Source organism: Ruditapes philippinarum, unplaced genomic scaffold (genome assembly GCF_026571515.1).
Source record: "Ruditapes philippinarum isolate M1 unplaced genomic scaffold, ASM2657151v2 ctg939_1_1_1_1, whole genome shotgun sequence".
NCBI lineage: Eukaryota > Metazoa > Mollusca > Bivalvia > Venerida > Veneridae > Ruditapes > Ruditapes philippinarum.
Genome location: NW_026855929.1, coordinates 73,945 through 86,641, shown reverse-complemented (window position 1 = coordinate 86,641; position 12,697 = coordinate 73,945). Strand labels below are relative to the sequence as shown.

General features: G+C 31.5%; 1 protein-coding gene across 1 annotated transcript; it reads right to left on the bottom strand.

Moving 5' to 3' along the window:
• Positions 1-5,134: 5,134 nt before the first annotated feature.
• Positions 5,135-11,665, bottom strand: LOC132744879 (uncharacterized). The gene is made up of 6 exons (XM_060733671.1): positions 11,608-11,665; positions 8,397-8,537; positions 7,995-8,184; positions 7,451-7,618; positions 5,815-5,916; positions 5,135-5,494 (listed from the first exon to the last, which is right to left on the bottom strand). The coding sequence occupies exons 2-6, from the start codon at positions 8,501-8,503 to the stop codon at positions 5,207-5,209; spliced, it is 855 nt and encodes a 284-aa protein (XP_060589654.1). The 5' UTR covers positions 8,504-8,537; positions 11,608-11,665; the 3' UTR covers positions 5,135-5,206.
• Between the last annotated feature and the right edge of the window lie 1,032 nt (positions 11,666-12,697).

Sequence of the window (12,697 nt, the reverse complement as noted above, 5' to 3'; positions counted from 1 at the left end):
TTGTTAATTGTAATTGTGGTTTAGATTACACAGTCAGGTAACTTAGTTTTTTCCGGACATAAAGTGTCTTCCGGTTTTTTTTCTGCTGGGGGATTTAAAACCGACAAACCCGTCTCAATTATAATCTCCCTATTAAAATTTCGATTTGAACCCAAGTTATTTTCTTTAAATCTAAAATGACATTTAGGACTACAAATATAGCATAATTAACACCGTTTTCATCTATACTTACATTCATAATCTAAAAACGATAAGCAACAACCTTTTGAGTACGAATCAAATTATTGGTGTCATTGTTTATTTTTATGTGTTCGCGTCTTCGATCTTTGATAATCGGTTTAATAGTGGATTTATGTGGGATTTTGGGTAAACCTTTTTTTTTTGGATACGTCAATATGTGTTTCGAATATCGTGAACAATCATTAAAATGGCAGCTGATTAAATAATTGTTAAGTTTTCATGTACAAAAGCTAAAAAAAAATTGTTGTTTCTCCTTCAGAAAGCTGTGCTGGTATTCATAATTGTTCTAGTGAGAGTGTTGATAATGATATACCACGTTGTGCAAAATAGTAATAAAAATATATACCTAGGAAATTCGATGTTTGCAGATGTTATAGTGATATTAGCGATGCAGAAGATGTCACTAACGTTTGATGCTCAGAACAGTAGTTCTTCTGGTAATACTCCTGGTGTAAATACAGAAAATCCTGCCTCCGCTGATAGCTGATAAGTGTCGAATACAGAAAGTACCACTGACAATTATCGTCATGATCACGATGAAATTTGACAGTGGCATTGAAGACTGATGAAATAGAATCTTCTTCCATTTCATTTACGCGAACTGGAAAATCAGTAAAACGTAGTACTTCTATTAGGTATTCAGAAAAACTTCGTTGAGAACGTCATGCGATTCAAACGAAAGGGGGAATTTGCTAATGTCCAAACGAATTTGCTGAATATATTAATTTCTATCATGATACAACAAAGTAACCATAAATATTTATAAAAGAGAAGTCTCTCTTGATTTTGGAATGTCGAGAACATCGCTTTTATAAATGTTTAGTTTTCATGCATATAAGTTAAATATATAATATTAATTCATGTGTCATTATTTTACCTACTGTGCTTATGTTCTTTTTCTTATGTCACGATGTTGCTGTACCGAAACGTAACTGTGGTATTTACATTGATGCATACATATTTACTGTTTATTGTTACGTAAAAACATCGTAGGCAAACGCATGTTTACATGATAACCTTGACGTTTATACAAGAACTTGGGGGATAAAGTTACTTGTCGCATGGACAATAAGCTAGTATACATACCTAGGTATTCAAGCAATGATCGTCAGCTATTAATCAAAACCGATCATACTGTAACTTTTCGATAGGAAATGATATATAGTCTTTCGTAGCGTTTCGTAGCAATCATTATATGACACAAATGAGCCGCGCCATGACAAACCCAACATAATGAGTTTGCGACCAGCATGGATCCAGACCAGCCTGCACGTCAGCATAGTCTGATCAGGATCCATGCTGTTCGCTTACAAAACAATAGAGAAACTGATAGTGAACAGCATGGATCCTGATCAGACTGCGCGAACGCGCAGGCTGGTCTAGATCAATGCTGGTCGTAAACGCATTACGTTGGTTTTGTCATGACGCGGCTCAAATGATCTTCTGGCTCCAGTGCACACATTTACCTATATTAACCGACTATAGATTGGTATTTATAGCAATTTGTAACATATAAATATATTTCGAGTCACGCTTTAAGTAATTGGCATTGAAGTCCCCCATAACAAGGGCTATCTATTACTCATTATACATTAGCCATCAATTGTATCATAGTTTGGGGACCTTTCTGTTGAAAACGTGTCAGAGTTAAATTGTATACATATACATGCACAGTGCGTAAACTTGAGTGCAGGAATTAGTTACTCGCACTCCAGAGCATGCCCATTGCTGGGGTTTACTTATTGTGACTGAAGAGAAAGGGAAAGCGGCAGAAATATCTTCTTCATATGCTCGTTCATTGCTTACTTTTTTCCGGGGTTTCATATTGTGACAACAGGGAACGTGTTTTTTATGTTTGACTATGATACAAAAGAGAAAGAACATCAAAACACTCGGCAATCTGATTAATACAAAAGAGAAAGAACATCAAAACACTCGTACAAATCAGCCTCGTGTTTCGATGATGCTCTTTCTATTACATACCTTATCAATATAATCCTTAAACATAGATATAGAATGATTTCCTCGAGTGCAGGTTTACTTGTGAAATATTCATAAATTGTGAAGGTGCTACTTGCACCTGTTTACCTTTTTTTTTATCATTATCAATATAGTACTGTCTTTTTTAACATTCTGCATGAAGCATCACCGCATCGTGTTACAGAACTGTTAAAGCCACTGGCCTCCAGATGGTAAAATGAAATGAATTTCAGGTTAACGTAAATAATGATTTAATAAGTATAATGTGTAAATGTATTATCTCTGATATCTTGTTTCAAAAAAGAATGTTGACAAAAGAGTCAATATATCATGTTTCTTCTTTGCAAAATCTACTATATTACTAACGCAGTAGCCATATAAATAGGAGAAGATAATTTATGTAACACATTCACGTGTCACAACAGTGGTTTGGAAAAAATTTCGGTATCCGATACGCCCAGGTCGTATATCAATGTTCGTCAATGAGTAGGCCCTTACCATATTTCTAGCTTAATTTTCAATCAATATATTAGTCATCAAATATACGACGTAAAACCCAAAACAAAAACAAAAAATATGGGTAATATATTAATTCCCCGTGTTATATAATATAAATACATTATTCAAACAGAGCATAACATGTCATCAATAGGATTTTTATACCGTTGTAATATATAAAAAAAAAATGAATTAAATAAAATTTATCTGCTTCCTTAGAGTATTATTTGGAGATATAGTTGTGTGGCAAAATTCTCAAGTTATCCTATAATATGCTTGATGGCAAAATATCCTATTAAAACAACATGCCTCCAGATTATTGCAATTTTATACAAAAATTGGATTTAAAAGTAAAATATTGTGAAGTGAAAAAAAATAATTCCACACTGCAAATGGCACTTACAATTCACGTAAACTACCAAAACAAAAATGCAAAAATAGCCCTCACTGCGTTAGTCACGCATTTGAAATATTTGGATAAAGTCTTGTAAATCAGTCATTTATTGTAGCACTGCATGAAACGTCACTAATTACATGTACTTTAATCCTTTTCTTAAACTCTTAGTATATTTTCTAAAGTTTAAAACAAAAAATGGCTCATCTAGAAGCATGAAGGTTTTAGAATTTTAGCCAGGTCATTTTTAACAATTGACTTAAAAATCAAAGACTTGAATTGAAAACATTTGTCAGGAAGTTAAAAATATGTCGTAGTTTCCGTATGCGCTAAGATACTTCTTCCAGTTTGATAAGTGATGTTCTGAAAAATATCGGGCTGTTTACAAAATGCAGTGGTATTTTCTCCCTTTAAGGATTCAGATTTTCGGAGGTTTAATTTATAACACGTGTTTTGTCTTTGAGTAGTTCATATAGGTTTTTTTTACTGATTTTTACGGCAGATTTGCGAGAAATTGAAATAGGAGAGGAAAAATTCACCAGTGCTGTTTATTCTTGATCACACATTTGTTTTGGAAGGATAAAAATGAATTCATGTAAATGAAATATTCCCGCTAAAAAATGACAAAAATACAAATAACATAAGTAAACATAAATTGCAAGTAGGACGTGCGCATATAAAATAGTCATGATTCAAGTAATTTAAGCAGTTTTGACATTAAACCAATACTTTGAAATATATAATTCAGTAGATACCTAAAAATAAACACTCCTTGACATAGTGATATAACAAACCTATTGTTTCCTAAATAATAATAGAATTAAACATGTCTGTGGTAATCGCATGCCATATATATATATATATATATGGAAATAATAAGGGATCGCCATCATTTATTTTAATTTATAAAATCTGAAAAATATTTGTTGGTTTTATGCCCTCAAAGTGAGTATTCGAGCCATTTTCAAGACTAGAAAGCTCAAAATCAATTCAATTGATTCAATTTTTGTTTCAATTTATTTCTCGTTATTACATTTTAAGTCAATATAGTAGGTTTCAGGTTTAAAACAATATAACATGCACTTGACTATGCTTAAATGAGGGAACTTTTCTTCAAAAATGGCAAAACTGAAAAAAACATTTTTTATCATCTCGCATAATCATCTACAAAGTAAAATATAAGTGACATAAAATTACAGCAACATTTGTACCATAAAGGGGATAAAATAAAAGACATGGACTGGAAATCAAATAAGACGTTACTAGCCGCGGTTTTTAGCTATCTGTTCTTGAAAATGACCAAAATGAGCTGTACACATACTTTTCTGAGCGGATAACACAACAAAATTTGTTTAAACTATAATATTTCTTTAATCATGCAAAGTATTGTTAATTTTTTTTATACTGGTTTGAATTGTCCTTCTTTTCCTACGTAACTCATTGTAAAACTCATGACTTTGGAAATTTCCTATTAGCTGTCTTTCTTTGTAATGTTTTAACGGTGACATTTTGAAATCTTTCATAAATTGTGTACAGTGCATTGCCTTTGATGATGTATTGTCTTTATATATTTCTTTATTTATCTAATTAATTGTTTAAAAAATAAAAAAGATGTTGGTCTCTTAGTAGAAGTGTTATATAATCTGTAAAAAGCTGTATCTAACGTTCTTGACATGACGCTGATATTTTTATCGATTGGTTGACAGTGAATATTCCTGAAACAAGAAAGTGCAAAAAGGTGTTTGATTATAAATTGTTTGAAAATAGTTTATTTCTTTAACCAAGGCGATAGATGATTATCTATAAACAATAATTTGGCATACATTTGTACATACTTCAGCTCAGGTTAAAAAATAACATAAAATTTATCTTTAAACTGGTAATGCTTGAATATTTGTTAGCTTAGTTTGTATATTTATTTCAATATGATGATTATCATAGAGACTTCAAAACGACAAAATTAAGGTTATTTCCTTAACAATTTAAACATTAGAAAAAAATAATGATTATTTCCTCTGAGTTAATAGAAGGTTTCAAAATGGTTACAGAAATTAATATATTTGATGAATAAAAACAAGAAACAGTACTTGCTTGTCAATTTTTTCCTTGTGCAACCCCTTTGCAAAGCATTGGACCATCCTTGTAAAGGAACAATGCAGGCCATACAATGAAATGCAGATATTTGCCTGACTTTGTGTACGGTTTGAAAACATTAGTATCAAATTTGTGATTGACTTGTAGAACAGGGAAGTCAATGTGTACGGGGGGCTCGTGTTTACACATTGTCCAGCATATGTTAACACATTTCTTTATATATTTTACAACCGTATCATCTCCTTCTGTATTGATATCATTTTCAGAAGCTATAACATTTGCGACCTCCTGAAAATATATGTGTCACATACAGCTTATGCAGTTGCGTAACGCGGCATGAAAGCAAAATTAAACCTTTTTTATATTTCTTTATATGTCCAATGTACATTCACCTGATATAACTAACATTATAACTTTTTTTTTACAATCAAGGAAAGCTATGAACGAAGTGTATGGCAATGAATTTTATTAAATATAAAACCACAAACAAAATAAATAACACAAAAACCCATAAAAATAATGGGCTAGCTGGGTTGTTAATTATAAATGAAACTATTACCTACAAAATAAATAAATATGTACAGAGGTAAACGCTGTACAAAACATACCATTTCAAGCTGATTAGATAGCTGTTTTTCAACAAACTTTCGCAAATCCATCACAATCTTCCTTTGATGAGTTTGCAAAGTGTCAAAAGGCATTGTAATCACCTGGTAGAAAAAACGTACATTTTTATCTGTAACAATGTATACAGAAAACGTGCAATTTTATTTTATGATGAATATGCTTGGGTGTCTATAAATTAATGTACAGTTTTAAATTGGCTATCAAGTATTGTCATTTATATTATACTCATAGTGGTTATCTATCCAACCTTCCCTAATCTTACATGCAAAATTCTATCTGCGTGTAAACCATATGTCAATCTCAAACTTATATACGGGGGTGTTCGCGAAGTACCTGTTAAAGTGGATTTTTTCTAATGTCTTTTGTTTTATATGTAGTGTCGACTAACTTAAAACGATCATCAAAGCTTTATTCGATTTCATGTTTAAATGTTAGCACAAACCGTGTCCATAGTAACGCGGGTAACGCCGGCCGGGGCAACCATAATTTTAAAGCTTTGCCTGACTTTAAAAGGCCCCTAATTTTTGCGGATATTACGCGATTGGTGTAAGAGGGTGATACGTTTAAAGACCGCATTGTTACAATTGATGAAACTTGGTTGTGGCACTATGACCCTGAAGTCCATGTGGAAGACCCTGCAGAAACCAATACCTAAACACCAAATCAGAATCGGCTGCAAGCACATGATCATTTTATTCATGGACAGATAGAGCATGATTCTGTAAGTCCAGATTCCGGAAGGATTCAATGAACGCACAGTATTATTCAAAGGTAAATTTTATAGATCCTGTATATTGTAATTAAGATTGTAACCACACGATAACGCTCCGTGCCAAATGGCAAGAGGAGTGAAACCGACTTTCTTGATTTTGAATTGTTACCACACACCCTTTGCAGTCTGGACCTCGCTACTATGGACTTCAAACATTTTTCTGAATTAAAGGCACAGCTACGAGGAATTTGTTTTCAGATTTCTGAAGACTCAGAACATTATTGTAATGTTTGACCAAGAGTGGTATTCAGAAGCCATTGAGAAACGGATCCACTCGGCATCAAACTTGCGTTCGCGTAGGCGGTGACTGCATAAAAAAACCGCGACTTTTGATGTTGAGCGCGACGTCACTGCCATTTGTTTACTTACATGCATTGTGTTTTCTATGATTTATCGTATTATCATGTTTTGTAAAATGCATCTGTAGTATATCACTAGTTTTGTAATTAAATAAATTTCCTTGTGATGCATTTTTTATCTCAATATACTTTATTGATTTTCTATAACACGGACTTCGCGAACAACCCCTGTATATGCTTCATGTCCGGTGGAACAAAACCGTATTCAAATTTCAGAATATTCAGAATAAAGCTAACCTGATTTAATTTTATTTGATCTACTTAATTTCTGCTTTAAGATTTTCAATGTATTCTGTATATAGCTTAGTTAATAGTTATAAATATATAGGAAAATAATTGCTGTAAATCTTCTTTTATTCTTAAGCAACTAGAAATACTAGTTGACAGGCACATACATATATGATATAATTTCTTAAAATATTTGTTAACATAACTTGATTATCTGAAACTAAATGTAATGATATCAAATGCACACAACTTTGATACCTCATTCTTTAAAACTTGATTCTTTTCATTTTTGAGGATTCCCAACATTTCATTTGTGCCAACATTAATCCTGTTCGGCAACTGAGTTCGGAGAGTCAGAGAACACAAACTTTTCTTGATACTCTCCATATGATCGTTTGATATTTGCTTACAAAAAGTGCTTGCTCTCTAAATAAGAAATGTAGAAAAGATTAAATAAACCTAATTCACATCTGTGATTTGATTGTTATAACTTATCAGAAACACTCTTGAAAAAGCGGAAACATTTATTTTGATGTTCTTGCTACAATAATATTGTTGAGTGATACTACTTGATATAAAACTTTTCAAATTCATAAAGACATTGGTTAATATTTTATCATGACAATTTACTTAAAGATTCAAAACAAAGCATCAAAACAAAAACAGATAAATAAAGTCATTTTCACAGATTCTTTCTCAAAAAAGAAAGAATAAAACGAAACAAAACACACACAAAAACACAAAAAAACATTCTTAGCTAATCCTTAACATGTAAATGATTTACAACTCTCATAAGTTTCACCTGTAATAAATGAAGCATGAAGGTCGTTCTATCCTGTTCATCAGTTTTAAGAACTTCAAATGTATCCGTCCATTCATTGTCATAAAGTTCAGAAAATTCCTCTGCAAGTTTGGTGGGACGGTTCTTGTCACTTAGATTAGCAATATTTGGATTATCTAACGTTAGGTTTCCTCCTGTAACTTTACTCAACCTATTGAATGAACAACAAACATTTTACGTATTGAAAACAACTATCGAAGAATATGTAAAATATGTATCAAGCTTTATGTTGAATTTGAGTTACAGAAATGCAAAATACCTTTGATAATCTCGAATTTAGTACACATTCAGGACATACATACTCGTAGATAATAATTTCGTTAATTAAAAACATGCTAAAGTAGATAATATAACAGCTGAAACCTTAACAATAAGTCCTTTTTTTCTGAATCGTGTTTTTTCTTTTCTTTAGTCAATTCCTCTTTCAACCTAACCATGTAAGCTTCTTTTTGTTTTACTTCACATTCCATTTTCCTTGCATGCTCTTTAAACTTCTCTTGATTACTGAAATCAAGTAGTAAATTGTTTATTAATAAAGTCTATCTTTTAAGCTAGTATATAACATACACAATAAACATCATGTTCTAAATAAGCATGATGATTATGGGAATTTCGACATTTTTACATTAAAAATACTGTTTTAAAAAAACGGTAAATTTGAAAGAGCGTGTGCATGAATTATTAAACAAATTAAACACTATTGATGAAATACGTCATGTTATGCCACATTGTTAGTTGACAATAAAAATACAAAACTGATGATTGTGTTTGTAAAGAATGTGAACACTACTATACGAATTTAACTGATTTCACCTAAATGTAATTCGAAATACTTCTTTAATACTTTTTTCGTACAATATATATCCCCCTTTGCTTTGTATAAAAGCATTTACAAGTACTAGATATTTCATCACGTAAACAATTTTGCGCGCTTGTAATGAAAATAAAAGCTTTTAAACTTTACTTCTCTTGAAAAAGTGGTTATTGAAGTAACAGAAATCTTGATACAATTAAATAAACGTTTTAATTCGATATTTAATGTCTATGTGTGTTATTGATAATGCTCGTGCGTCATTTTGAACGTGGTATGATGGTTAAGGCATAGAAGAGTCCCAAACATGCATTTAAGACAGCTAGCAATTTTATTCATTTAAAATACACAAAATTTGATTTTTTCGTTCGATATGAAAGAATACAAATTCTAACACTTTCGAAGGTTTCCCTTTTATTCTGAAACTGCCTATATTATCAGCCGGATAAAGGCTTACCGGATCCAGTCAGTACGTCAAATGGGTAGCCTATGATGACGTCACATAGTTTATGGCAAAGGAAAAAAAAACATGTAGAAGATGTTTTATCGGAAGAAAGTAAGTATGAAAATAATAGAATAAATAATTAAATAATCTAAAGACATGATAAAAAATAGAAAGATTTAAAGCAGGATAAATCAAATACTTCTTTAATGCCGGGAAAGAAGAATGCTTATCCGTTCGCTTAGGCTCGCCAAGATACTTTCTCGCTCACTGGATAAACATTTTTCATCCCGACATCAACCATGTATTCTCTAAATATTTCTTAACAATGCAATTGCCGTTTTAATTTCCTCCCTATGTTTTTCAAACCGACTCATTGACAGTTCCATTGTGTTTGTAAAATCTGATAAATAAAACGAAAAACAATTTTTGAAAACCGTCTAAGCAAGGATGCTTTTTCAATTTCACAAACAAGTTTAATTTCTTATTTATGTCACTAAAATGCTCAGTATTTCGCTTGAAAAATATGAAGTGAAATAAATAAAAACATGCAAATTTTTTTAATTAATTATTCTCAAAATGTTTCTCCAAACGGATGACTTAACGAGTGCTTTAACAACCGACTGGACCAGCCTTTAAAAAACGTTTCTATTGGAAACTCTTGAGGCGAAAACAATTTTAACCACCAAACATATAGTCCAACTATATATTTTTTCTTGACGAGTTTTTATATAAATATATATAAATTCTTCGTGCATTATAGAATAATATTGCACGGTTTTTCGTTCAAATGCTCTGTAATTAATCACTCTTGACTACCGGCCTTCGTGATTATATTCCTTCGCATTTGAACTCAAACCGTGCATTATTCTACAACAATTCACTCAGAATTGATATATATTTCCTAAGCAGATACACAAGCCGTTCTTATTTCCTCCCTCAGTATTTGCAAACCGACGCATTGACGGCGCTATTTTGTTTATGTGATGTCACAATGCAGCGCCAAACAGTGCATGCAAAATCTTTAAAAAAAAGCGCTTTTACTTTTTTAGGAAGATGGGAGAAACGTAGAGATATTTTGATTATCTAACTTCATTATTTTGCCATTAGCCGCTTGCCATGCATATAAAAAGAACAGTTAGCAGGTAAAACATTGAACTCAAGTTATTATATATTGATTGTCATATATTAAATGTCACATGTACGCGAATTTTCACCAAATTTTAATTCACATTTTATTCTTCAAAGTTGTCCGCCATGTTGCAGTAAAAAAAAAGTTTTCATTTATATGTAGTAAACGGGTGATGGAGGGTAAATTTGTTCTTGGTAATCAAGAGGAGGTCTGACAATTATAGGCAAGACAAATGTCCCGAGCCCCTGTGCCTCTTTTGAGAATGGTTCGAAGGTTTTCGTTGCGGGAGCGAACGATGTCTTTGACAGCCATTATCAGCTTTGACTTTACACCATGTTATAAAGATATAAAACAAGTAAAATCGAAACACTCTTGATGTCCATTATCATTCATTTATGCAGTAATATTAATGATTCATACATATAATTATCAAAGGACACATTAGAATGAATCTTAATACAAAAATAATATCACAGTTCTAAAATGTCAATAATCTTAGACAGACAATTATTTCATATTTAAAATTTAATCAATAAATTGCATATAACGGGCGTAACTCGATATTGACCTGTGCCTGGCAAAGCATAATTCCATGCCGAATAACAAAGCTACCGTTGAAATCCTTTAATCTTTATCTTGTGGAAATCCATTTTTGCACATAATATTTGTCTAATGAGGTATAAATCTGTCAATGATATTTTCTGTGAAGCGTTGATCGTAGTTAAGGTGTGTATTAATGTATTATTCTTACATTCCGTATAAAAACACAAACATTGAAAAGTAATCATACATAAAGAATAATTTCGCAGAAAAATTGTTTTAAAGTGGGCATAACTCTATCAATAATACGTTTATTGCAGCGAAAACGAATATAACATTTTTTAATAAAACATTCTTGCCAGACATAATCACGATCATTAAAAGCATTGAAAAGTTGTTCCAATTATTTCACAGAAAATATTGGCATATCCCTATCAATAATTAGATGATTGTAGCGAACATCAAACTTGACCTGTATATAGTATAAAACATACTTACATATCAGTCATTGATATCCTTCAAACCTTATCCTGCGAAACATAAATGTCTTCGGATAGACAGACGGACAACGCCATACCATAATACGTCCCTAAGTATCTGCGAGCGTATAAACTCAATGTAACTTAAAAATTTGCAATAACATAATTACCTTGTAATAATCTTTGCAAAATCTTCCTCTTTTACTATTCTGTCAGTTTCTAGTTGATGTATGCTAGATATTGTTAATAAAAGGTGATTTAAATTGAACAAATTGTCAAACACATATTTATTTGATAAGCAATATATGTTAACATTTGCCATTATAAATAGACAATTCAAAAACATACAAAATTACTACTGAACCATCAATGGCACGATAAACACTTAATTAGTATAAATATGTTTCTTGATATTCACTTAGAATTATAGACATATTAAGAAGAAATATACAAATTGATGCTACACGTCAATGTCATATTCTGGGCTTGTTATTTCAATAAGACTTAAATGTGGTTTTCTCTACAAACTTATACAAATCAAGGTTTCCCAAAGGGTAAACCAGGAGCATAATTAATATCCGTTTTTCAGGGGCTGACAAGGTATACTACTTGCTACATATCTTAGCTTTTGGAATTATAGTTTCACAAATTGAGACTTAACAGGGTTTTCAAATACAAGACTATTTGGGAAATAAGCTACCCTAGAGGCAGGCCAACATTGAACCAAGCGACATGATTCATATCAGTTTTTAGGCAATATTACACGCTACATATCTAAGATGAAGACATTGTAGTTTTTACTTAATGAGCTTTAAATGTGTTTTCCTATATATCAAGAGATCCTCGCGGAGCAGCCAAAACCTATGTTCTGCACATCGAATCATATTAAGTAGTATTTCCGTCTGGAAGTTTTAATTTCTTTCTATGGGTTTAAAAGTTACACAGACATAGAGTATATAAGTTGATAGACATAACACTCTTTCTTGCATCTAAAATAAGTACTATTCATACGTTCTTAGATTGTTTTACAAACATATACTTTATGTTTCATACTATTGGGACTTGATAATAATAAAGAGAAAAATTTTCAGCTTAATTCAACAAGACAAAGTGATTTAGTTCATAAATATTCAATTAAAATATTTCAACATGTTTAAAATATTTCAACTTGTATTATTTCACATCACAATATATATACGGATAGGAAATTAAGCATAGCACTTACGTCAATTCCTTTCAAGTAAAACACGAGTATCGCAA

Coding starts and splice junctions, on each gene's coding strand:
- LOC132744879 (XM_060733671.1), bottom strand. CDS start 8,503: ATGGAATGTGAAGTAAAACAAAAAGAAGCTTACATGGTTAGGTTGAAA. Junction 8,185..8,396: donor AAAAAGGACTTATTGTTAAG/GTTTCAGCTGTT, acceptor TTCATTCAATAG/GTTGAGTAAAGTTACAGGAG. Junction 5,917..7,450: donor ATCAAGTTTTAAAGAATGAG/GTATCAAAGTTG, acceptor TTTTTCTACCAG/GTGATTACAATGCCTTTTGA.